General features: G+C 35.5%; 1 protein-coding gene across 9 annotated transcripts in view; it reads right to left on the minus strand.

Moving 5' to 3' along the window:
- Nucleotides 1–27,494, minus strand: part of Arpp21 (cAMP regulated phosphoprotein 21) — a 160,828-nt gene that overhangs the window by 92,899 nt on the left and 40,435 nt on the right. For 4 of the 9 annotated variants that reach the window (XM_004635255.2, XM_023719771.1, XM_023719770.1 and 1 more), the window contains exons 1-9: nt 23,771–23,833; nt 23,503–23,679; nt 21,649–21,812; nt 20,590–20,631; nt 19,755–19,844; nt 15,647–15,791; nt 14,198–14,276; nt 13,218–13,277; nt 12,352–12,492 (exon numbers count right to left, since the gene is read on the minus strand). In XM_004635255.2, the coding sequence (XP_004635312.1) occupies nt 12,352–12,492; nt 13,218–13,277; nt 14,198–14,276; nt 15,647–15,791; nt 19,755–19,844; nt 20,590–20,631; nt 21,649–21,777 (686 nt within the window). In that variant the 5' untranslated portion in view covers nt 21,778–21,812; nt 23,503–23,679; nt 23,771–23,833. Of the gene's footprint in view, nt 1–12,351; nt 12,493–13,217; nt 13,278–14,197; nt 14,277–15,646; nt 15,792–17,666; nt 19,554–19,754; nt 19,845–20,589; nt 20,632–21,648; nt 21,813–23,502; nt 23,680–23,770; nt 23,840–25,076; nt 25,269–27,494 lie in introns of those variants that run through there. The other 5 variants (XM_023719767.1, XM_023719769.1, XM_023719768.1 and 2 more) reach the window with 4 other exon arrangements.

Below are 27,494 nucleotides of genomic sequence, written 5' to 3' on the forward strand. Positions count from 1 at the left end.
GGAACCTGGAACTGAACTCAGACCCTTGAGCTTGCCAGGGAAGTACTTATCCTACTGAGCCATCTCCCCTATGAAATAATATGCACATGCAATCTCAAGTACACATCCAACATCAAATACTTTTCTCAGTTCTTGAAATTATTAAAATTTTAAGGGTAGAGAATATAACTCAGTGGCACAGTGCCTGCTTGACAAATATGAGGTCCTGAGTTTAATTCCTGGGCAAAAAAAATTTCAAATTTTATTTCAAAAGGGTCAAACAACTTTAAAAGTGATTGCCATTTGAGATAATATTCAATTATAATATCCTGAGCCCATTAGTAACATTTAAGACCAGCTTACCATCATTTTAGGTTCCTTGGTTCCTTATGTTTAAAAGAAAAATTAACCCAATGGCATTTTTTAAAGAAAACCTACATACAAATAATCTGGTCTTGTTCCTTAATGTGATATTTGATTCATTCTGCTTGAGTTTACATCTGTCTCCTGACAGCACTTGGAGAGAAGGCATGGCACTTGGCATGCCGTATTCACTTCTTTTTACTCCTGATATTTACTTGACAGTGAATGACTACATATTCAAATATAGCATATTAGTTTCTGGAAAATTTTATGACTTCAAGTTTTTCTCACCAATGACGATAACATGATTTAAAAAATGATTAGAGAATAATTCATTTTTCTTTAAGTTTTTTGTCCCTCCACTTCAAAATTATATAAAAATTAAAATTGAAAAGAAGCAATATTAATAAATCCAATAACTCAAAGTTTCACTCCTTAAAAAATGTGTTTTGGCATATAAGCCAGTAACTTTACACGAAATAAACATGAACTAGAAGCCTGTAACATAAATGTAGCTTTAATAATTAAAACTATTGTTGAAGTACAGCTAGAACATTGAGAAATAAACCTAACAAAAACTTTATCTTTTCATCTCTGTGTCTTATTAATGTGTGACATTTTTTAAATTAATGTGATCTCTCTAAAGCGGAGGTATTTGCTTCATTGCATAAAACAAAAGTAGAAATATTTACATAACATTTGTGAGGATTAAATATAACGTGTGATAACAATGTGTGATAAAAAAGTCCATTAGAATAAAAGACACATTGTCATTAATCTTCCTCAAAATACTTCCCTATATCTTCAAACACACAGATCCTATCATTTTTACCAATTTCCAATGTTGTTCTATAAGTTACCTTCTGTAACTTGAGGATGTGCTGTTCTGGCTCAATTAAAAATGTTTACCATGAATGGGTCATTTGACATTGGGGATGAGCCATAAATTGTATGGTCACAGGCCCAGTGAATCAGGAGGATAAGGACACACTGTCATGATGTATGAGCCTGCCTTTAGGTTGGATGGCATCTGGAAGTGACAGTCACTATTTTTCTTATCATATATGTAAAGACACGTGAAAGGGAACGTTCAACACTGCTTCAAGAAAGTACAAGAAGGAGGGGATAAGGTCCAAAGCTCTGGGGAGCATGCTGAGGATAAATACAGCAAGGTGTCTTCCCCTGTAGGAATTTTTAAAAACATTCTTTCTATATTTCTATATTTTGATCACTCCTTGTAAATATAAGATAAAGCAAGAATATTACCAAAGCCAGTGCCAATTACTAGTAAAGCACCCAATAACTGTTAGAAACTATTATTACACCATTCATATTCTCCAAGTCAGCAAAATGTAAAAGCATACCTATAAACACTGAACCAACATAAATATGGAGCCAATATTTTAGTGGTAATACTGTATTATATGTTATGATATTAAAATAATCATTTGATTCATGTATTTCCATATAAAATAGTCAGATTTTTATTAAAATAATGTTGCATTTGGAAATGGTTAAGTATGTTGCTTTTGGGATGAAAATGCTTTTATTTGTTATAATGTAGGTGTACATAGAAGGATTCCATTGAAGGCTATATGCAAACACAGTATTTCAATTCCTGAATCAGTCCAGAATTACTAGTGCAGATGTTGATATAAAATTACCAATATTTTTATACATTGCAGGGCAACACTGCTTCTTTTCTTTTAAGAGTCAAAGAGTGGCAAGCAGAGATTATCAAACTGAGAGAGAGACTCCACTGGGAATACTGTGGACTTTGAAGAGCTGAAAATTGGAATGGCTTGGGTTATGGGACAAACTGTGTTAGATAAATGTCTCTGTCTTTGTCTCTGTCTCTTTCTGTCTCTGTCTCTGTCCCTCTTCCTTTCCCTGGCCCTGGCCCTGGCCCTGTCTCTGTCTCTGTCCCTGTCTCTGTCTCTGTCTCTGTCCCGTCCCTGTCCCTGTCCCTCTGCTTTAGCCCTGAGGATAAAATTCAAGCTGTGGCCTTCTGCCTGAGCTACATTACCAGCACTTCTTAATGCTGGTGTAGGATCTTGCTGAAGTACTAAGTTGACCAAGCTTGACCTTAGCCTTCTAGCCAGCTCTCCTGGTAAATGTTCATTTCTTTTGGTAAACTCTATGTTTGGAAAATTTGACCAAGCATGGTGATATATGATTATAAAATCTATCAAACGTATTGTATTCTCAACTCCAAATACTCCCTAAAACTTCTCAAGGTAGGCAGTTCTATAATGACAGTCATACTATAGGTGAATGTAAGGCAGTGAGGGGAACCCTCAGGTACTAGACCTAATTGTGATCCCACATAGCAAAGCTTCGGATTAAAGGAAAAAACACAACATTTTTGCTCTCTTACTGTTCTAAAGTGTATAATATACATGATTCCCTCACAGATAAGACTCATAGCATAGTTCATACTTACACACATGCATGTACACAAATGTTAAAATTATCTTGATTTCTCAATCCATGAACAGAACATTTATATATCATCTAAACTATACTTCATGTGCTCAAATTATAGCTTTCAAGGTATGAAGAGTTGAGGAAAGTCCCCCTGCTCCTGGACATAGTATAACAATATGGAAGTGGCATTTGTGTCATTCCGAAGTATGCCATTATAATTTTTAATCTGGTGTTTGGGGGTTTAGGGTTCTGGAGTTTTGCTAGTATCATAGTTTTACCATCTACCTTAATATTATCATTGTCTAATTTGGATCTCTGGACAATTTTAAAGATGACCAAATGTAAATTAGGGTTTTATAAGTTAATCCATGACTAACAATGAAAGGAAAAGTTTCTGTTTGTGTTTTAGCATTATTTGAGAATTTTGACTGTATTCGTATTTCTTTCTTCAACCTCATGAAGGATTCATAGACAAGTAGCAGCAGCAGTGACTTTTAATCTTGGTCCTTTGTCAGTTTACTATGTAAAATCCAGCCTTTCATCTCACTTTCTCTCATGTAAAATAACCTGGTTTTATCTACCTAAAATGTAGACTGTTGTGAACAAAATAAATAAACAAGACAACAAACAAACACAGGTTTTAAACATGTCATTATTGCATAGAAAAGCTTTTTTAATGAAGAAATTAAAGATATTATGTTATAAAAGGTATACGCGTGAGTCACTTATAAAACTAAATAGTGAGATGAATAGTTTCAACTAGGGAAAAATATAAGACAAATCTATTTTCTTCCCAAATAGCATATTTCTTGGTTTTACCTCTCATAACTACAAAACCTCATATTCTGTGAGGAATAAGAGAAAAAGAATGTGGGGGAAATAGAATATTTGATGACATATATAGAGTCTGACTAAAGCAAGTACACATCTCACTTTGGGTAAGCTTTAAAGAACTAAGAATCTAATATAGTCCGGTAGTCCATAATAGCAGTGGGTTATCCCTAGGAATGGCGATGTCAGAAGTTGTTGACTCAAGCTTTTTACAGCTCAGAATATTAATATTAATACCTTTTATACCTTGTTTTTATAGTTTTCTGCAGGGTGGTTAAGACCAAGATAAAGAAAGACCTATATAACAAGAAATGTAACTATTGTATCTAACAAGGTCAATCAAATCCCCTCAGGATTTTCCCTGAAACCCTGTACCACAGTTTGTAGATCCTTTGTCAGTGTCAGCCATGTGGATGAGTCATGGCCATTGCTTGACTAATTTTCTCTCTGAGAAAGCCTAAGAGAATGTTTTCTCTCCATGTGACTTTCCTTAGGCACACTCTACATCATCAATGACTTTCCTCTGTGGGCCCATAATCTCCTTGATTGGAAAATTTGGGACACTGCCAAGGTACATGACGTTATAGTACAGGTTCTCCTGTATCCTGATTTCTTACTGACCTTGAAAGGCTAGGGCCAATATGTTGGCTACCCTTGCAGACTTTCTTTTTCTCAAAATTTTAGTTTGCAAACTTAAGTTGTTAATCCTCCAGAAGAGAAGATTAATGATATTATTACCCTATATCAAAGGCAGTTAAGCTTAACTTCACTATCTGTCTGAATATCAAACATCTTAGACATAACATGGCACAGGTATTTTCCATCAATAATTGATGTTTAACTTTAAAACCCTACAGAATGTCAAGAAAAAAATTAAAAAATTAAAAAAAATAGGAATAAACAATTACATATTTATACACAGAAAATTAGAAATCTATGTTGGATTATTTTGCTGAATTCACACACCTACAATATTTAAATGGCAATGGAATATCCATCTCTGACAAAACTAAACAAAAAAAGGGATACAAATGAAGGACCATTTTGTGTCTGTATATACAAAATAGTATAGATATACAACTACTTTCTCTTAATTCAATGAGAAGAAAGATTTGTACTGATAGTGTTTGGGTAGGATATCATCTCTGCATCTTGTACTATGAATAAGCACTATGAAGACAACAATAGACAATGTATTACTTATTTTTCTTTTAAATTTTTATTATTATTTTGTGTGTGTGTGTGTGTGTGTGTGTGTGTGTGTGTGTGTGTCCAGCTCAGCCCACCAGGGAGCGGGGCTGGCATGTGGTGCTGGGGGATTGAATCGCAGTCCCTGTGCTTTGTTAAGCTTGTTCTAAGTAGATGCTTTAGACCACTGTGCCATCTCACCAGCCCAATGTATTACTTATTGAAACTGTCCTAGTAATTGGTTTTGAAACTGTTTCATTGCTATTTGCTTCTCAAAAAAATAATAAAAAAGAACTAAGAATTCACAAAAATGATAAAATATTTGAGGTAATGAATATATTAATTAGGTTATTTTAATTATTCTGATTTGATTTTTTATTTAGTACAGAGTCTACAAGGTCTCACTGCACAGATCAGACTCGTAGTGCTTCTCCTGTTTTCAGCCTCCCAAGCACTGGGATTACAGGCTCACGTCACTATGCCCTGTCTCAATCACAGTCTCAGCATGCCCCAGGAGTGGGGCCAGCACCTGGTCCCTAACCCTGTGTATAACTAAGCAAGCACTTTAATGCATTGAGCTGTCTGGCCAGCCCTGATTTGATTATTAAGCAACATGATTGTTTATTAAAACATTATATGTTACAACCCAAATGTTTATAATTGTTTTGTGCTAAATGAAAAAGGGCCTGTGTGTCTGTTCACTAAATAAATTTCATGCTTTTCCTGAGAGAAGTGTGATTGTTGGGCTACTGATCTCTGGCATTTAGTCAGATGATTTTCAATGCTATTCCTATGAAAAGTACACAATAAATTTACCATGTTTAGAAATGATAGGATGCCAACAACCACTTATGGATTTCTAAGAGGCACTTAGATAAATTGATGTTTGGTCTTCTTCAGACAATTATTAACTGAGTATCAGTATCAGGATTTTGCTCATTTAGTGCAAAATGACACAGTCTTCTAGATAAAGGAAAAGTAGTACTAGGAATATGGTGCGGATGCTTTTCTGTTTTAATTTTTATTCTTATTTTCTGTAAACAAAACCATCTGTAAAGAATCAAATGCCTCAGTGTCAAAAAACAATGATTCCTTCTTTAATGCTGTGTTTCCTTAGGAAACTAAGCAGAGCTGGTGCTCCTTGTCTTCAGTGTGTTGCAGACCAGTTCTGTCTGTGTCTGCTCATTGACAATGTGGAATGTCCCAGAATTCTTCCCTTTAGTACAGTAGTCATCTATCCTATTAGGGATTCTTACCAAATCAACTTATCTCATTTACTTTGCTTATAGAGAAGCTCTATTTAGTGCTAAAATGAGTTTTGTTGCTCTTATGATCTACTATATAGGAAGCTCAATTGATCAGCATTTCTGGAAAAACAAACTATTATAATCACAACACACCACTCATCCCTCTAGGCAAGTGTCCAGGCTCAGATACGTCAGGAACAGCTGTGTCCTTACATGCATGACTCTTATAGTGTAGTTTCAAACCAATACCTTTGGGCCGCTATTCTTGTGTTACAGTGTGGGGACCTTGTAACTACTCTTGTTCAGTGGATTTGCTGTATCTTTTCTTTGAAGCAATCTGAGTGGGTGGATGTGAAAGACAAAAAAATATGTTTAAGATATGATAGTCTTTTAACATGAAAATTATCTGGGATAAGTTAAACAGTTGCTGTCATATTCACAAAGTCATTCTGATCCACAAACGTCCTCATTGTCTGTGGCTAACATTGGCCTTCCCAAAGCACTTGTGCAGGTGCCCACAAGTGGTGCATCCAGAGAAGAGGGAGGTGAAGAAACGTCCAATGAAAAAATAAGTATTTCTGCACTAAATTTATAGAAATACAAGTAAAGGAGAAAATTGAGATCAGAGAGGAAAGAATTAAGTAATAGGCTAACACAAAACAATATATATTTGTAGCATATAAATACTTCAATATGCTCAACATCAATATTTAACCTCAATATTAAATATAGAAATTAACATTATAAAGAATAAACATAAAAGTAATGGTAATAATGAAATAGCATTAAACTTAACATTTATAGTTCAGTATTTCAAGGGCCTTTACTAAGTTTCTCTACTGAATCTAGTAGCTAATAAAGAATTATAATCTCAAGAGAAATAAAAGCATTTCAGCAAGTAGAATATATTCCTTTCAATATCTACAGGTATAGGGAAAAGGAAGTAACTAAACTTGGAAAAAATAAAAAACAAAGTAGAAATCCTTATTTCAAAGACTACACTTTTTAAGGTGTTTTTTTTTTTTTTTGTTGTTGTTTGTGCATGTGTGTGCAAGGTCTCACTACATGGCTCAGATTCCTACTGATCCTCCTAATTTCTATCTCCCTAATGCTGGGATTACAGGCCAGGACTAAGACTGAGATTTTAATTCAAGAAAAATATAGTCAATTCTGACTTAAAGTATCCACTATTATTAATAACTAATTTATAGATCACAAATATGTTTGGAGGTGATTGTAACTACATGTACTCAGCTGTTCTTGCTCTGGTTAGAGCTGAGACATAACAAGTTTGCAGTGCTGCTGCAGCAAAGTGTTTTTGTTAATTCTCTAAAATGTGATATCAGCGCCATGTTGGGTGAAATGTCTTCCACAATAACCCAGTTACTCTCTTCTATCTTTGTTGGGTGTCCTTAACTCTAGCCCCATGTCTTGGTGATAGCAATACTCAGCCAAGTTTTTCTACCTCTAGTCCTTTCCTTGTGAACATTTTGCTCATGTCAATGTCAGATTAGTCCTTGGAATCCATTACCTTGTGCACATCAATCCTAATGATCTGTAACTTTAAGGTTCAAAACAGTGGGATCTGCAAGGTCCCTTCCAGGTCTGTGTAACCTCCTGCTGGACCTGACAAGATCATCCTCTCAAAATTTGCCTCCAAGAAGTAGAGAATCATTGTAAAGTCTCTTGAACTTGAGGGCACATCATCATGATGTGAATCCTTATCTCTTCTGTAGCAAATATAACTTCTGGCAATTAACTCCTGCTGCCTCAAAGTCACCTCTTCAATAAGGTTGGAAAAGTTATTTTTTTGGAAAAAGACCCTCTTTATGACAAAGTTGAAAAAATCAAATGCAATTATTGCTACAGAATGCCCAGCCATAGTTCATGCTAAATAAATGTTAATATATTATAAATTTGTTTATATTGGACAACTCAGTGTTTAATATATTCCCTTCTTCACTAGATTTGTGTAAGACTTAGATTTCTTCAAAGTCTTATAAGGTGCCCATTTGAGGCATGAAATGGGTGAGCCAGCGGTCTCCATAGCATCTGCCCTGTATTTTCTCCTAGACATTCGGAACACTTTGCCTTCAATCAGCATCCATTCTCCAGGTGGATGCTATGTGCCTATTTGTGGGCCCACAAAAAGTTGCATTGCACTTTTGATGTTTGAAAATGACAGATTTTGAAATTATTTCACCAGTGTCTATGGGCAGAATAGAAGACATGTCACAACCCAAGTGTTATCTTATCGTGTGTGAGCGCAGAGACTGATGTCTGGATGCTGGATATAGATCCGTTGGGGAGCTGTAGTTGTTAGAAATGTTTCAGGATCTGGAAGGGTTTGTCTGTGTATACTCTAGAACTATAAGAACACAGCATCTAGGCATTCATCAGACAATGTACCAATTCCACAGAAACCCTATATATGTTCATGTAAAATTTCTAGTGATTTTACTTCAACTGTATTTCCATCTTGGTTTGCTGTTTTGTACTGCAAAATAGTCTTGTGGAGGTGACCAGCTGGGCTGGGTGAGGCACTCATTTTGTGCTGCCACAGTGAATAGGTTCAGCGCCCACAACATCACTGATAAGTGTGGCTTTTTCAATTTTGGGAAAGAAGAGTAACATGGAATAAACCACAGATTAAATCAAACACATTTCCTCCCTAAGTCACACATATTAGCGGTAATAAGCTCAAGAAATCTAGCAAGAGCTACCGAAATTTAAGACATTTCTGTTATTCAATAATATCATTAATTTGGAAAAATGCCTTCATAAAAATAACTGCTTCAATCACTGTTGCTGATCCGGTAAAAAGAATGTGAAGGGCCTGAATTCATAACCAATCCATGGACTCACTGAGAGGACTTTGTTCAATATTTTGGAGATGGTTTTACTTTAAGGGAATTGGATTATTTAGTAATATTGTTTTGCTAGTAGACACACTGACTCATATCACAGTCATCCTAATCACCGTTCTTCTGCATGCCCCAAAACGAAACTCAGATTGCAGGGTGAAGTGCAATGTTATACAGGAAACAAGGGCCAAAGCATCTAGTGCAATAAATTAACACAAGGTGATGCTATTATAAGTAAGGATGATGTCATTAAAGTTACTGAGAAGTATGGCCAGAGAAAATTCTTTCCATCTTGAAAGGGCAAGTAGATTATACTTGAGGATATTATATCGAACACTAAAAGTTAGTACGATATAAGCATAGTTGCACACAATCCTCAAAGTGTGTATCGCATGACCTATTTCAGATATCATGTAGAACTAGTTTCTTAACATTCTCATATGGTATAATTACTTACAAAGGAAGATGCTGGGAGACAAATCACAGCTAATATGTAGCTGATATTGTTATAACTATTTATGTATTAATGTCAGAAGAGTATCTTAAATATCTATGAAGAAAAATTAAAAATAAATATAGAAGTGTTGTATATCCTATAACCTTTTAATTTTATGCCCAGAATCCACATTTTATTTCCAGTTCTCTCAAGTCATAGTGTCATTTAATGTATGTATTTTCATGTATTTGCATTAAAGTAGCATAAATCTGTACATTGAAAAGGCCAGCAAAACTCACATGGAGACATCCGAGGAATTCCTATCCCAGTTATCCTCTTTGAAATGGAACTTTTGCAATTCAACTATATGCCTAAATTCATATGGTTGTCCTGTCAACTGCATTGGTGATACAGCTGTTAAACCATCCACCAAAGTCCCCAAAACAATAGCAACAGATACAACAAAAGACAAGATCTTCAATAGAAGGTTCTGAATATAATGCTCCATTTCTAATTTGAATTGTAATAGACTCTGAATAAAATTATATACCATAATTTTCATAAAACAATATTTCTTTTTGGTAAAATTAATAATTCAGTTCTTGAAAATTTCAATGTGCTAGTATTTAAAAAGAAACATTTATTTCATCTTGTTTTCTTGTCCTAAGAGATATTGGCTACCCCTGAATCAATATCAACATCCTTTCTCCTAAGAGCCACTCAGATAAAAAATAGTCAGAAATGCATCTGGATTGAATAGTGAGATTTGACAGCTCTGGGTTAACATTCAACCCGGAGCCCAGTTTGCTAGGAAATATCACGAGAAAGTTCTTGATTTGTACTTATCTGACAAGTACCGTTCTTATCTCCCATTTTTGTTTAGGCATAATTTGACTGATGGGAAGATGTATAAATGGCAGTAAGCCAGAGGGAGGAACTAGACAGAGGATGATCTCTGGCATTTCTGTTGCAGGAGCCACATCCTCAGCAGTGCACTGTATGTATGATCATTTTTATTCTTCCTGGAGGGTTTATATTAAAATGGCTATTAACAAAAACCTCATGCTATTCCAGACTTGAAGAAGTATAATAATATTATATCCATTAGTTAGATAATCAATGTTTTAAAGGACAAATTATTTCCTGTATGGCATTTGGATGCTCAAATTTTAGAAAGGTGAGTGGTTAAAATTTCTGAGATCATGGAAATTTTTATACACCCTCTGTCCAGCATGAGCCTGAAATGTGGCTAGGCTAATGGAGAAACTAAATTTAAAATTTTAATTTATTATACTGTGATAAATTAATTTAAACTAAAATGCAAATAGCCAAATGTAGCTACCTTACTATTTGGATCAAACCAATTTTAGAAGTTTCACACAAAAGTAACAAAGAGTTATTATGCAATCATTAATTGTATCAAAAGCTACATGAATGTGTACTAATATTCATGACATGTGATTGCAAGAAAGTGTAAGTTACAGATAAATCTACTATTTGCCAGTTGAAACCATATCAAGCTTAGTCTACTTAATATAAAGTCTTTTCCATGTTATGGTTTTAAAAGAAAGGGGAAAAAAACCCTAACAGGACATAGTCAATTACTTCTGTGTTCTGCAATCAGCATGTACCTGCATTACACTATCTGAAAACTACAGAAAAAACAGAATGGAGACTTAAAGACACCAGCCATGACATAACAACAAAAACAGCCAGGAGCATTTAATGGAAAGAGAGGACATGAAGGACTGAAGAGAGACTTTCGTTTCCAGTGCTATTCAGAACATGAGGCGCCTGAGTCAACAATCAGATAAAGTAGAAATTTTAAAATATGTTTTGCCAGAACAATAGATTGCAACCACAGGACACTCCTAAAGCTTCCAGAGCCTTTAAACATATTCCACTTCAAACTGTCTTGCACATACATGAGTGATCCGAAGCCCATGGAAGCAAAGTTTCCATGTTCCTGAGATATAACCAAGCTTGGTCTCAGATGTCCCAGTTTACATTTTCTTCTTCTGACTTTCCCCTGGTTCTGCAGAGCACAGACTGACTATCAAATAGACAGAGGCTCATATTCATTCCCACTTCTCCCAACTTCTGGTGAGTAAGAAATAAAGTATTTAACAAGATGCTCTACTTAACATAAAAGTTCCCTTCACTAACATGGCATTTCTAAGACCATGCAATTTACACAGTTCACCAAGCATGCTGTGGAAAAGGAAATTACAAGAGATATTTTACATGAAGACAATTTTGAATTTAATGTGCCTTCTTTTAGAAAATTTACTTGCACTATACTCAGAAATGATATGCTCTTGTGATAGTCCCAAGTTTCAGAGCAAATAAATAGTCATATTATGTTTTTGTTGATTTATGGAGCAATGAAACAATATTAAGATGAAAGCCAACAATTATTGATCACAAAAGAAATTGTCATCTCTTTACAGCTAAAACTTAGCTCTATCATCTGACTCAGAACTGTCATTTTATGGGAAGAAACCTGAGACAGCAGATTTAAATTACTGTGCCAAGTCATAGAATTAGGAGGAAGAATTAGATTTGAGGAAGGATTTTGGTCTCCAGGTTCAGCACTTGCTATTAATTTAGAGACCACTATGAAATAGATGTCTACAAATCAGAAAAGGGGGGAAAGGATGATTATTCTGCCACTGTTATATTTCTTTTAAAACTCTGATATTTTCAGTTTTATTATTTTGATATAAGATTTCCCATCCTTTTTTAATTTTGCGGAGTAATGGTAGAGGAAAATTATGTTGCAGGAGCTACAAAAAAGATCAAGAAATAAATTTGCTTTATTGCCTGAGTTTTATAAACTTTCTCAGTTCTCAGATAATATTTTACAGATAAATGCCACACTACTGCTGATAAAAGCAAAAGATAAATAACACTGCACATTTTAAATATCACGTACATTGGATTTTATACTGTGCACTTTTAAATGAATCTATAAAAGAAAGAGAAAATGCTAAATAAATACAGCGATGGGGCTTACATTCTGGTGCTGCTGGTCTTGTTGATGATAACAGATTTTCCTGTTTGATCCACATTGTGATCCAATCCAAAGTAAGCTGCCACCCGATGGACAAGCATCCTCTGATACGATGACATCTGAGGGAACTTTTTATAATGGTTACTGGAACAGAGTTACCATGCAAAGTGGAATCAGCATCTTCATTTCTCACCTGACGCACATTTTACAGGTATAGGTATGAAACTATTACCCTTTCATCCAAATCGCCAAGCACATTTCACTTCTGAAAGAACTTAATGTCCTTATTTCCAGACAAATTTTGCACTTATTGTAGATTTATTGATTAGGCTACAATAAGTATCATTCTTTCATAGCTGCACATTTCTCTTGCCAAAGAAAATTTAATGTCTGTTGGAGGATGTTCTATTTTAATCCATGATACCTTATCAGGGGAGCCAGGCAGAGGACAAATGATACGACATAATATGTGATTGCAGATGCCTATCTGGAGATGTGCTATTACTGGGTTTACTCTGAAAGCAGCACAATTATTTCCAGGCATAACTGACGGCAGCCAGCTGGAGCCCATTAAAAAAACTATAATAAAATGAAAGGATCGCTTCTTGTTACAGCGACTCTATGCTAATCAGTGGCCCTCTGTTTATAGCCATTTTTTCAGGAGTTTAACAAGCAGGAGTACACATGGTCCAAGGAACAATTCTCATCAACATATGACTCCCAATTCCAATATCATCGCCATTTAGCAAATCAAGAAACACATTAAACAATGTTCTATCTATCCATAAATCTTTCCAGAATGAATAATTTAACCCAAATGCAAAACTAAGACAAGTCATAAAATTATCCAGCATTGTAATTTAACATACTTGTTGTCACCAATGAAATCAATAATTTCCTGCTCCATTTTCAAAAGAATCATTCTGTCCCTGCAAAATAAATGTTAAAATGAGAGGTTTTATGTATTTTAAGTTTCCCAAGTATAAAAACAGTCTTTTAAAAGTATGGAAGCAATTATTAAAATGTATGTAATTAGAAATTTACACCTAAGGTGTTTAACTTTCTTGGAATATGTAGAATATTTTATTTACATATTATTTCATTTTATGTATTACTTTTTATTAGTTCACATTCATAATGTAGTACATGTTTACTTTTGGAAATTGGTGTCCGTACCTATTTTGCTCATTTCCATCCCCTTAGCCACTTCATTACCTTCCACAGCTCTTTGTCCTCCTTTGCTATGTCCAAGAGTATTTTCTGGTTTTCTATACTGACAATTGTTCCTTCATCTCATTTGTTAAGTGTTATATAATACAGTGTCTAAATACTGTGGTCTCCATGTTAATTATATCATAATGTTATTAGAATCATACAAGAGAAAAAGTTACATATTTTAAATTAACAGGAAACTGGAACCAAATAAAGTACAAGTATTGACTATAATACTTGATTTCTAAATTAATAAGAAGTGCTGAACCTGGAGACCAAAATCCTTCCTTAAATCTAGTTCTTCCTATAGATTGGCATAAAACAGTATTAAAAATTCAATAGGCTTATCAATAGTGGTGATTTTTCATTATCAACCTTTTTCAGTTTAAGATCTCTTTGTTACTGGGAACATAAAGCTGGTATACTCTAATTTTTTGTTATGTGACTAACCAGGAATTATGATTGTCTGTAAACAATAAACATAGAAACTATTAACAAGGAAAGAGAAAACACAAGAGATAGATTAAGAAGTTAAGGAAGGTATCTCTTTTTTAAACTGTCTTCTTAGACCTGTTCAGATTAATAACATTAAAATGTTCTCTTTGCTCTAAAAAGAAAGGTTTATTAAATTATTTACCTGGAATTATTCTTTAACGTATTAATCAGAAACTCATGTAAGTCTATACCTGTAGAATCTGTATATTCTTGACTGCAATCTGAAACAAATAGCAGGGTGATGCTGTCAGAAAGGAATGTGGAAATGGTGGTAGAAAAGATTTTTCCCAACTGTTCTCACTTCCCTCCTATTCAGGTAAATTCTAGATGAAGTTATTGATATGAAAATACATATTTCAAAACTAGCTACATAGCAGAATATAAGAATAAATATGAAATTTGAGGATTAAAAATTCCTGACTGCGGAAAGACCCAAATGTTAAGAGGGGAAGTGGCACCAGCTGCGTTGAGTCAACTGTCCTGTGCTCACTCTGTGCAGCAAATCAGTGCAGGCTCAGACTGCTCGGGCAGGTACTGCCTGCGCAAGACAGATCCCACGAGCTGGAGAGGCCAAGAGGCAGCAGCTTCTCCTTAAGCAGAGAAGGTATACGTAAAACTTCTCTCAGAATATCAGTAACTTAAATTTTAATCAGTATAAAACAGAATACTCAATATTTTCAAATCTTTCTGATCTCTTAGTGCTAAAGATTAGCTTCTATTACCATTTTAGAAATCTGAACTGCTTTAGATTGGCATGCATCTTGAGTTTTAGGTACATATTTGCACAAACAACCATAGTGTGTACAAATCGGACCACAGAGCATGATCTTAGCAGCAGTTATTATTCCTGAATGGATTAGATGTGTAATTCTTTCTTAGTTTCATTTAAGAAACTGTATCAAAGGCTATGATTCATGACACACTTCTTTTCAACTTCAGTTAGTTTTATTTTGTATAGTGTTATGTATGGCAGCAATTCAAAGGGGCTTGATTATAGGTTTGCAGATTTAGGAAGAACAATTTTGGGGTGGAATTCTATTTATGGAAGCAGAGTATGTTTCTTCAAAATGAGAAATTATGTGCCAATATATCAGCACAGAGACGGAAATCATCTGCACCATGAAAGTGCCAATCAGGTTCCAATGACATATATGTCTGTGCTCTAGGGAACATATCATTTATACAAGGAGTGCTCTTAATCCAGGTGCTACCATTTTTAAAGATAAACATTAGAGTTAAGATATCAAACTTGGCATCATTACTGTTTATCAATTCATATAAATTTGTCTAATAAATGAATTTGAAAACAGATTCGAAATTACTCCCTTGTACAAACATACAATTAAAAGTAGGAGATTCAAGTTTGAATCTAAAGAAACATATGATCCTGGAAGTAACCTCTTTAGCTACACAAATAATGGATCATGAACAGAAAAAAAAATCAAGTTCACGTCTTTTACAAACACATATCAATATCAATATAAAATTATGCACAGTTTTTGGGAGGTGATTTGCATGAATGGTCTATAATGTGCCCTGGGACCGCACAGAAGCCAAGCTGAAGCAACTGAGGAAATGTTTTCACATTCACCTTTTGATAGCATTCTGATCTTGGGTTTTTCAGAGGACTTATCTTTGTTTTTATCCTTTTCTTTTTCTCTTTCAGAGTCATCTTTCTTAGGCTTTTCCTCCTCTTGTAGGCTGGGAAAACTGGAAAGCTGTAAATGAATTGATTCCTGTTGGGGAAAAAATATAATAATTTAAGGCCAGATGTAACAATCTCTGGCTGGTTTCCATTTTGCACAGAGGTTATTAATAACAAGAACATGAAAGCCAGGTGCAGATTTTTTTCTTAAATGGTAAAAAATTAAAGCTGTCAGAAAATAATTGCCCTTTAAGGTAAATTGAACTTCAGAAGTCAATGGGAGGTCAGGAGAAACACCTAGAACTGAAACTTTGCTTCATGAATATTAATCTTAACTAAGTTAAGTTCCTGCAGATCACAACGCCTGATTCTTCCACAAGTTTATTTTTAAATACATAAGAGAAACTCCTGTATCAGTAAGATTGCATCAGAGTCCTTGTCATGTACAAGAAAGGCTTCTGCAACATTTTTCTCAACCTCCTTACAGGGAGAAACTGGCACAAACACAGACAAATTTTATGGATTATAATCACGATAAAAGAAACACAAAAGTCCCCGATAGCCAATTTATAATACAAAATCTATTTTACAGCCCTGTCAACAATGATTCTTCCTACTATGAAATGCCAAACCATATAATTATGGGAATCTCCAGTATGGATTACTTTAATTGTTTATAAATGGCATTGAGAAATCATTTTAATGTATAGTTACAATAATTGACTTTTAGAAAATGTAGCAAGTTGAAATAGAATTTTGCAAATTATACAATATTTAACCAGTTTTATGTAAATATTAGTTCTTTCCAAAATATGATCTTTTGAGCCAACACTTGGTATAAGATTGACCCTCTATAACATTAGAGCAGGGTAAAACTTTATATTCATTTATTTTATCATAAAATAGGTGATTTTCCTTCACATTCATCAGCCAATTTTTTGGTAGTACATTTACTGTTTTGAAGAAGAATGAACCAAATCATGTTTTTAAAGATATTTTTTAAACCTATGCTATGATTAAAACTATGACAAATTAGACAACATTAAGCCCACTTGTTCTTATGTAATAGATTGCTTGGTAGGGAAACTGTCTCCTACTGTGATATTAAAATGTATGATGGGGTGGGGGGAATATTCCAAGTGACTAATAGTGTCTCTCTTGGAAAACTAAGCTAATGTTCTTTCCACATGTGACTAAAATGACGCCTGCACCTCCTCTAAGTGTGGCCGCTTTGGGATTTATAATGGTTCTTGGAAAATCTGTTAAATAGCCATTCAACAAAAGCTCTGAAGCCAAATCTCTGCTGAGAGTGGAGTGGAAGAAAGGGGTTCACTGTGAAGTCTTGGCTAGAATGAAGTTATCATGTGTGGGGGAAAAGCTCGTGATACAGATGGATGAAAGAATACATATTCTAATCATAAATATTTATCTAAGCTGGGTTTTCTGACTTCCTTGTATTTCCTGGGGATAAATATATACGAAATATGTAAAAAATGAGTGTAATTTGATTAAAGAGTTTTGTTTATTTTAACCCATGATCTGTGGTAGAAATGCCTTTAGCTACAAAGATTTAGGCAGGTTATAATGTTATGATTTGCTTCTGCTTGGTCAGAGAAACACTTGCCTGAACATTTCTGGGTTAGAAAGCATGGCTGGAGGTGTAGTTGGGGAAAGTCAACTCAGTGACCCAGAAGGGGAAGGTGTAGGTAACCAGGCAGTAAAAGTAGTTTCATTGCTTCTCCAAAATGAACTGACCCATCCAGCCTCTGTAAATTTGAACCTAAAATTCAAGTGGCTGGCAAATACATCACAAATGCAAGAGCAGAGGCTACAAGGACATCACCACAAAAGAATGTACACACCGATGCCATGTGTTGACAAATAGTGTACTCGGAAAAAAAACCTATCTTTTATATACATAAGTATACATTATTGTGTTGAAAGAACACACAAAAGTTCTTTAGAGTTGGTAAAAAACAATCTGTAATTTTTTAATATTTTTATTGATATACTCAATAATAAAATACAAGTGTTAATAAATACATTGATACAGGATAAGTTTATATCCAACAACAGTAAAAGAATGATTCAAAATGATTCAAGTTGCAGTAACACACTGATAGGTAAATACTATGACATTAGAAAAGCAAACTTCCTTTAACTTAAGGACAGACTGAACCATCAGATATGGGGTCTGAGATCAAGTAATACAGGTAGCAAAAGTTTTTCCCACACAGGAAAATGAAGGCAGTTTTCCAAATACTGTGAATATACAAACATTGGGAGAGCATTACAATCCATGTACTGTGTACTTCTGCCATGGTTCTCTGAGATTCAGTCCACACATTTTGTAAGTGTCGGTGATATCTAATGAAGACATTGCATATAAGCGCAAAGATCTGCTTCTTTATTGACTAAAAAAGTAGCTTGGCTGCTTGCTTAGATGTGTGCCTGGGTATTTTCTACCAGCCCCCTGCCCCCACCACTCCTCAGCTAGCTAAGGAAAAGCTTTTAGGCCCTAATATCTCCTACAAAGCTAGTCTTGCTGTCTCAGCTTGGAATCAGCAGGAACAAAGCACCGTTTGCATCTTATTTCTCTGTGCCAACAGTATGGAGAAACTAGACTTAGATCCAGGCTGGGCACTATGATACAGATGATCTCTTAGAATTTTTCATCCTGTGCCTTGTCAAATGGGATGCAAAACAGATTAAGTCTACAAGAGGCTGTCCTCTGCCTGGCAGTAGAAGGAGGGACAACTGGGGCATTACTTCTCCTGGGGATCTGTCACTCTGCAGAGTTAACATATATTATGTGCAGCACATTACAAGCCATCAATCAACATTTAATAATACAAGCCATGATAGTCACATTAGTCCTCCTTTTCAATCTCCATTAAAAATAGAAGCACAGAGAAAATGCTGAAGAAAAGCCACACATTCTCGGAGCCCAAGTAAAAGAAAGCATGTGTATGAAACAGTAATAGATACCGACCAATAGCCTTTCCATGCCTTATGACGTAAGTGGCATGTTAAGAAAATGAGGCCAGCAAAAAAAAAAAAAAACACTCTTAAGACAAAAATCCATAAAGAATTTATTTTTGGTCCTTTTAAAGAAAGTGCTCTCAATGCTCTCTGTATTCATGAAGAGAATGTAGAGTATTTCAATTAAAGTAAAAAGAAGAATACAAAATAAAATCAAATGAAAATAATGATGTCTTACTCAAATTTTCTTCCCCTGGGCTCAGAAAAATCTAAAATGATTTCTAGACAATGGCTTTTGTCTTGACTGCTCTCAGTCTACAATAAAATGAGCAAAACTTCAGCAGCAAGACAATTTTTATAATGGCTAATGTAATGCCTACATGGCAAGCAAAGATAAATATGATGTGAAGTTTTCTATTTTGTCACAGAAGAGTGTTGTCTGAATTTAAATTGCTAGAGCCAAATAATCTTGCTGAAAGGAGCAAAAATAATGGTAAGTATATGCAGTGATATATTAATAACTTCAGCTTAATCACAATCAGCTCAGATTCACTTCTGGACAATTTCTGCAGTGTTCAGAAATCTCCACCTAAGGCCATAGGATCATTTCTCCAAAGTTCAATGCACCTTATTCACTATTCCTTAAGTTTCATATGAGCCATCAGCTGCTTCTTATAGGCAAGTGCATTTTAGGGAGCTGAGAGGTAAGATGCCTCCAATCAGGAAGGAGACAGATACTTAGGCTTATATTTGGTTCAACCTTATCAAAAGAGAGCCTTTGAGGAAATTCAGCACTACTGTGCTTTCTTTTTATTTAAGTTTTTAATCTAAATTCGTTTCAATTCCTTTCCGTTTGAAGTTTTCAGAGAGTCTGGAAAAAAAACAAATGTAATACTCTGTGATAAACTTTTAAACTCTTTCAAAATTTCTCATAAGTTAAGAGTGAAACAAGAAAACTATTTCTCTCTTCAATTTTATTATTGTCCCCCAAAACACCATTTAATGCCGAATTCATCATGCACACAAAAACAGATCTGGTGCATGCAGTTAATGATAGAAACAGGGGATGTACCTGATCCTGAAGACTTTCGCCTCCTGGTCTGGCCGAGGACTCTTCACAAACAGCAAGACTGCGAGTCAGTTTACCTTTCCCTGCTCCTGACTGAAAATGGAGGAGATAAGGGGAAAAGAGGGAAAATAAAGAAAACAAACAGCATTCTCAGGCTGTCAGGCCATTTCTGGATTTACCCAACACTCTCAAGTCAGACTTTCAAAACCAAGCCCAAGTCTGCTGCCCAGTGTGGTCTGTGTGGGTGGAAAGCTCCAGATGACTTTGTTGTTGGGGATGAAAACGGAGAAGCACGTGAGGGGATGGGTTTAAGCTCACAGTGCCTGTCACACAGGCAATGGGAGAAGAATGATTGGTGCCGATTTTATGAAAGTATTAGGAGAAAACACTGACAAAGTTAACTTCCACTAAAGTAAGTGTGGAGGGGATTTGACTAAGATGATTCAAGACTGGGTACTAAAGAGCAGGATATGTTTATTTTAAGGAAATCAGTTGGTGAAGCTGAAACATCTATTTCAAATTTTATTTCAAATGAAAAAAACAAGACAAAACAAAACAAAAAACAAGTGGCTATTTTTTTGGCAAGGCTCCAAGCATGAAAAGAAGACCAAAAATATACATTTGTAGCCACTCGAGCTCCAAATCTGCTGATTAAAAAGTTTATAGAGCAAGTCAGAAAGATACTTCTGAACACAATCACTCTTACAACAGAGCACCAGGACTCTCAAGAGTGCCAGCACACAGCAATCTGAGCTCTTCACCAATCCTTTAACTCTAATATGAAATACACAATTTACAGCCATGATATGGCAGTCTGTGGAGCATCTCAGAACCTTACCTTGGATTTTCTTCTCTCTTGATTCTGAGCTGCCAGTCGCCTCTGTACGTTAGAAACAAAACAAAAGAAAAAGTAAAGGGGCAGACAAGTGTGTGTGTGTGTGTGTGTGTGTGTGTGTGTGTGTGTGTAGCATCACTACTGCTTATGTAAGAGAGACAATATTAGAAGAAAGACCCAAATACTAGAAGGATTTCTCCTTCCCTCGCTCCACAGAATGTGTAGTCTTTGAGTGTCTCTCTCCCCCCAACTGCAACAAATATAGGAGAACAGAAACCTGGCCTTTAATGCTATCGGTCTACAAAGAGTTAATAATCTTATATTTAGCACCAAGAAAATCCATACTTACAGCCCATTTGCAAGTTGCATTTGTTTTCACTCTACCAAAACTCTTCCTCTTGGGTTTATTTAATCATGTCTTTATTTTTCCTTCTATCACTGGAGCTCCCCATGCCCAACCCATTTTCTGACGTTCTGACTCTTTAGCTACTTTTCTAGGGCTTAGACTTATTGTGCTGTAAGATTTAAACTTTAATCTGCTAACGAAGGTCAAAATAACTCTTGTCTTGGCCATTCTCAGTCAACCAAGAGTCGAGTTTCTATCTTCCCATGAAATATTAAATACATTTAAGAAAAAAAAATAAACTTAGCCTAAAATTCCCTTTTCAGATCTGGCACTGACAGTTCTAGGTGAGCTAGCAATTGGTACTCGAACATTCTAGGCAAATTCAGTAAATGAGGTTTTTAAAGTCATTTTTATTTTTTTTTCATTTTTATGACAGAATATATTCATTGGGGAGAAAGAAAGCTCCTGTCTGAGAGGGGGACAGAAGGGGGGCCCAAGTGGGTAGTCCCCTAAATTCATTTTTAATTTTAAAAGACATTTCAGAGTATAGTTCAGAAAAAAGGCTAATAATTGAGAAATGAGAGGATTATCAATAAAGATGCACTCATCGATTGGTCAAACCTTTTGAAAAGAAGAGAAACAATTAAAGTATCCTAGAAGTAAAGGAAGGGAATGGCACACAGAGAGAGAAGAAAAAGGGCTTTCTCCAGGCTCACCTGCAGCTCCAGCTTCTCCTCTTCATCCAGGCTTTCTGATTTAACCACGCCGTTCTCTGGGGTGGCCGCCTCCTGCTCAGCCCTTCCTTCCTCCACAATGGCCTGGTTCAAGTCTCCTTGCTCAGACATCCTCGCAGATGCAAATTAAAACAAAGTCTTATGCTCTAGAGGTTAAGATGCCAGAAAATAAAGTCAGTGCAGGTGAGGATTACACTACTATTCCTAAAATTCATTTCTTCTTTTGTATTCAAGTTCAAATGAGCAACTCAGACATTGTCCCTATTTTTGTACAAAAAGCCTTTTTGATGAAATCAAATATCCAGTGGACACCTAGGTGGCAGATGGGGCTGCCTCTTATAGGTACACTTGTGATCCACCTGGCCATCAGAATGGTCAGCAAGTCTTAAACAGAAACATGTAACTTCCACACAGTTACCAACCTTATACCCCTTACAAGGTAAAACAAGCTCAAACTCTTGAGCAAATGTTCCTCAAAGTCTGAATCAAAAGGTGGTACTTATGTTCCTTAGCAGCTCTGTGATGGCTCAAAACTAGTTTTAAAGTTTTAGTCGTAGATTTACTTCCCTAGGTAAAAGGAATACAGCACACTCTACATGGTGAAAAATCAACTGGGAAGGTAATAATTCAGTATAAATATGGGATCTAATGTTGGCAATAAACCTTTCATGGTCAACATTTTCAGCCTTCAAACTGACAGCTCCATTATTAAAAGCATGAGCCCTTTCCCAGACTCCTGTCAGTTGCTGCTGCTGCAAGATTCTGCCAAAGGAAGCCTTTGGCAGGCAACTCTAATGAAGCTATCACCACTGAACTCCAGTACTCCAGGCTCACAGCAGACTCTATATGCACACTGGAAATGGCCTTTCAAAATTAAAGCCTGTTATTATTTTTTTTTCCTGCCATACTTCCTTAAAATCTCTGATACTTCTCCTTCTGAACTGCTGTCAAATGAGGCTTGTGAGTAATTTAACATTTATTTCCTCCTCATTTTTTCAAACTATGAGGAAGGAAGAAAAGAAGGAAGGAGGGAGAAGAAAGCAATAATGTAAGAAAGAAAGGAAGGAGAGAAGGTCTGAAAGGAACGAAGCAGAAAGAGAAAAAAATCCTGTAACTTAGCAATCAATTATTTCTCAAAAATTCCCAAGTAACAACTGTCCTATTCCCAGTCCTTGCAATGGTAATTATTATTGGACAGATCACTGCTTTTACACATTCTTTGAAAGTATTTCATTGTCATTTACTAACTTGGAAATTTTATTTCCAACAGGAAATAAGAAACAGGGGAAAAATTGACACCATACCAATTTTTATTGCAAATTTGCTAAAATCTACCGTGACAGAACAGATGGCAAGTAATGATATCTTTAAAATATACAGGCTCATTTGGCAAAGGATTGTGGGAATGTAAAAGGGAAAGTTTTCCCAAAGGATAATAGTTTGATCTGAGAGTGAACAGTGAGGTATGTTCCTAAGTTTGGGAGGCTTTGTCATTGATTTTTCTCAAATTTTAGTCGCGCTCAGTATATGTGATTAATAAAATAAAAAAAAATTGGTTTCCAATGGTTAACAGCTTGTTTTTCCACATTTTAGATACAGGGAAGAAAAAAGACTTCCTGTTGCCCTACGTTGCTTTTGAGAGCATTTCAATACAACAGATTGTGACCAGATTCAAAATTTACTGAACAGACATAGTTCAGATTTTGCAAACAACAAGCAAATGAGTCCCTGATCTTGATCGTGTCCATCATGGTTACAGTGAGTGAATTATTCCACACATAAACAGGCACACTTATGTAATAATAAAATGCGGATGAGATAAAAGCAGACCTTTACCTGTCACGCAGAGTTCCTGCTGTAGTTCTTGGCAACTTATTAGCGGCTTCTGTCGTTCTACACCGGGAAAATCCACACAAATGATCAGAGGCAACTGGAGTCCCATGTCCCCATTAACAGTGTGGAATGCCCATCTCCACGAGGTTCCCTTACACACTTTGACACATCATCGTCAACCTGGAAAAAGATGAAAAGTAAATAACAATTGTAATGATCATGGCAGGGCGAAGGACAAAATAAATGAGACTGGGTTTCTAAAACTAATGACCAGCTTCCAGCAAATCACGTTCACAGCTCCACTCAGTTCCACCTGTCTCAAGCTGCCTGCTTCTTCTCTAATGAAGGCTACAGCCGGCTGTTCAAGTCAGAGCGGCACCCACGCAAGGAGCTAAAATTAACAATTGCATTATGCACTGAAGATTACTCACTTCAATTTTAACCTTTTTTAGTGAAATCTCGCACTTTGTATTTAAAAAAAAAAAAAACAAGCTTGTGTGTTTGCCTCAATGAGAGTCAAGATCACCTATGAGCAAATCTTGTTTCTTTTTTTTTTTAACCAGTCTTTGTTTTAATTATAGATTAATGTTATACACTTTTTTACTGTTTCTGTGACTGGTCCTTTATGAAAGTTTCCTTAATGAAGAATTTTAAAAGGTTTTGATTTAATGATCCATTATCTAAAGTTTTTAAAATAAGACAGGGTACAAGAAAAGTTTCATAATGGTATGGCTGCCAGAGCTCTTTCTTTTCACTCAGGGCTGGGGGAGAATTCCTAATGTTCTCATTGCAGTTGCATGGTGCAGCCTATCTGCACCCATCCCTCCCCATCAGGAGCCAGCTGAGCATTCTGTCTGACAGGAAAGAAACATTGTCAGAGGGATTCAACAGATTCTCAAGCTCCTAGCCTGTTGAAAACAATCTATGCTCTAATATGTACTTTCTTTTTCTCACAACTCCTACAGGAGTAGCGGCAAAGACAGCTTGAATAGAAACATAGAGATGGGCTTCTAATAACATTTGCCAAAGCCAAGCTATATCTCTTTTTTTTTCTGTTCTAATTTCACTTGAGTGTTCATCCAATAGCTCAATAGCACATACACATCTTCTGCCATGTTCCAGGCTATGAGAATACTAAAGGCATCCCACTTATTTCCTCTGAAGACTGAAAACTTTCTTCCTCCTCCTAGCTATCCCTTCCCCAAAAGTTGATGTGAGCAAGGCTGGGTCCTCACAGGATACTTCTGTGGCTATGTTAACAAATTGGGTTACAAAGCCATTTATTATTCAAGAGGAGCACAGCTGCTAAAGATTCAATCATTTGAATGAATAACCAGTCTTGAAATATGAATCTTTTGTTATGAGAAGTCATATACTTTTTGAGTGATAAATAAGCATGAATTCAGAGCAAAATGAATTGCTAATCAGCAAAATTTAATTTTTAAAGTTTGTTCATTTTTATCATGGCTACTATAGCTTACAATATTAAATATCATGTATTAAATTATGATCTATGTAATTAATAAACCCATTATCTAACATGTCTCAGAATAAACATCAATGATATATGGAATTACCAAATGCTTCTTGAATTCTATTTTCCTCTTCACAAGTTGAATGAAGTTGTCCACAATTATTGCAAATCTTTTACCTTTTTCTTTCTATTGTATTTGTACAGGGAATTTAATCCACCAGGAGGATAGCAAAGCAGCTTCAAATCTAAGCCTTAGATACACTATTCCAGCTTCAGTAGGAGGAGGCAAGATATAATTCTCTCCATGAAGAAAGAAATAACGAACTGATATTCATGCAACTAGCTCAAGTGCTAACAGCCTGGATATATGGGTGTGCGTAATTACCAGCACACGTTTGGAAATAGCACTGAGCTCTGAAGCCAGTGAGGTATTATTGTTGCATGCCTGAATCATAAAGTCATCATCCACCAAGATAAAAGTGAATATGGGCATATGGGAGTGAGCAGAAAGGAGCATATGGATCACAAATATTTTTGTAACTGGTTAAAATTGTTCTCTTTGCTATGACTGCAGTGCCAGGAAATCAGCCCTACTCCAGTTTCTCTTCTCCAAACTAACCTCACTCTTCCATTACCATTCAATCTGTCTGTTCCAAGTTTAATCATTTTCATAAAGAACAAAAGGCTACATATAACAAAATTTTGTGCAATATTTCTCTGAATAAATACTCTGATGACATTTTATTTTTATAATTACAATAATGAAAAAAGAAAGAGGAGACTATATACAAATAGGTCAAATAAAAGTTACTCTAGATGTTCTGGTGAAAACAATATTGTAACCATAGTTTTGTGGACATCACTTAGCTATTTGCAATGAAGAAAATGACTAAAATAATCATGACTTTATGTCATACTTATATTGTTTTTTATTTCTTTAGATTGACTTAGAACTGAAATAAGAACAAGCGGGGTTATGTGTATATGAAAAATGGAACAACAAGATGGGTACAACGAAAGAACCAAATACTGCCTTTCACTACCACCACCAAATTGTGTCCTAATTGTGTGTGTGCGCATGTGTCCGTGTACTTCACATACTGTATGTCTGTGTATATTATGTGCCGTACATTAATCACTGTGCTGCCATGCAAGCATAGCATTATTAGCATCTGACTCACATTCCAGCAGGGATTTAGTTCTCAGAGCATACTAAATGGAAATTAAAGTGAATTCTATTTGCATGTAGTAACAGTCCTCTTCTTTGTCACTTTCTTCACTTTACATTAAAATTAACAGACATGACTAATCTTCTCCAAAATCAATCTAGATTCTTTATAATCAAACAACAAGTTAAATTTTACTTATTTGGTCACTTGAAATGTTTCTCCCACTTCTCCCTCTCCTTTTGTTTTTAGCTTTCCACAGTTCTGCAAACTAAAACCCCTTGGGCATTATAGCAGCAGTAGTGTCAATTTGTCACATAAGGTTTATAAATACTGCAAAGTCATATAGACCAAACTGCAACAGATACTCAAAGCATTTAATGTTCAAAATGAGTTTGAAGATATTGAAACACATTAAAGTTTTTGAAATGTAGTCCTTGAGAAATAATAGGCACAATAACTATCCATATGAATTATGTTAAATTTTATAAAAAATTGAAAATAATTGAGAGATATAATGGGATGAACAAAGTACATAGCTCAATATGTTTACCTTTAGCAAGTTTAAAATTTGCCCAGTGTGACAGAAAGTATCAATAAGACATTTTCACATAAATTTAATTTCCTGAAGAAAAATTTTTTGTATGTAAGTATAAAGGATATTCAACCAGGAATTCTTAATTGGACTCCTTTTGAACTACCAAATACAGAGGCATTCTATAAAATTATTATTATTATTATTTGTATATAGTACAGTGTCTACAGGGTCTCATTACACAGGTTGGACTCCTAGTGATTCTCCTGTTTTCAGCCTCCCAAGCACTGAGCTTACAGGCCTGCACTACCACACCCAATCTCAATCACCTCTCAGCATGCCCTGGGGGTGGGGCCAGCATGGCCTGCAGGGGATCAAACCCCAGCCCTTATGTCTGCTTAAGCAGGAGCTTTAATCTGCTGAGTTATCTAGCTGGCCCTCTATAGAATTCTCAAGCTACCATTTAAATGACAAAAGTACCAAAAAACTATTTTGGAGGAAGAATTTAGGATGGTAAGCACCTATCCATTTAAGAAAAAGAACCAGGATTTTAGAAAATTGAAATATTTTACATAAACATTCTTATTTATGCATGACCTAAGGGCCAAGCAGTTTTAAAACACAGAACCTGATGTGTAGACCTTTATCTTTTCTTTAACTGTAGTAATTGAGATAAGAAAGTAGTCTAGAGCTGCACATTGCAAATTCCAACAATGAAAAGAATGCATGAAAAGGGCTGGAGAGATGGCTCAGTGGTCTAAAGCACCTACTTAGAACAAGCTTAGCAAAAGCATTAGGGACCGCGGTTCAATCCCCCAGC

The sequence above is a fragment of the Octodon degus genome, unplaced genomic scaffold, assembly GCF_000260255.1.
Source record: "Octodon degus isolate 3935 unplaced genomic scaffold, OctDeg1.0 scaffold00071, whole genome shotgun sequence".
In the NCBI taxonomy this organism is placed as follows: domain Eukaryota; kingdom Metazoa; phylum Chordata; class Mammalia; order Rodentia; family Octodontidae; genus Octodon; species Octodon degus.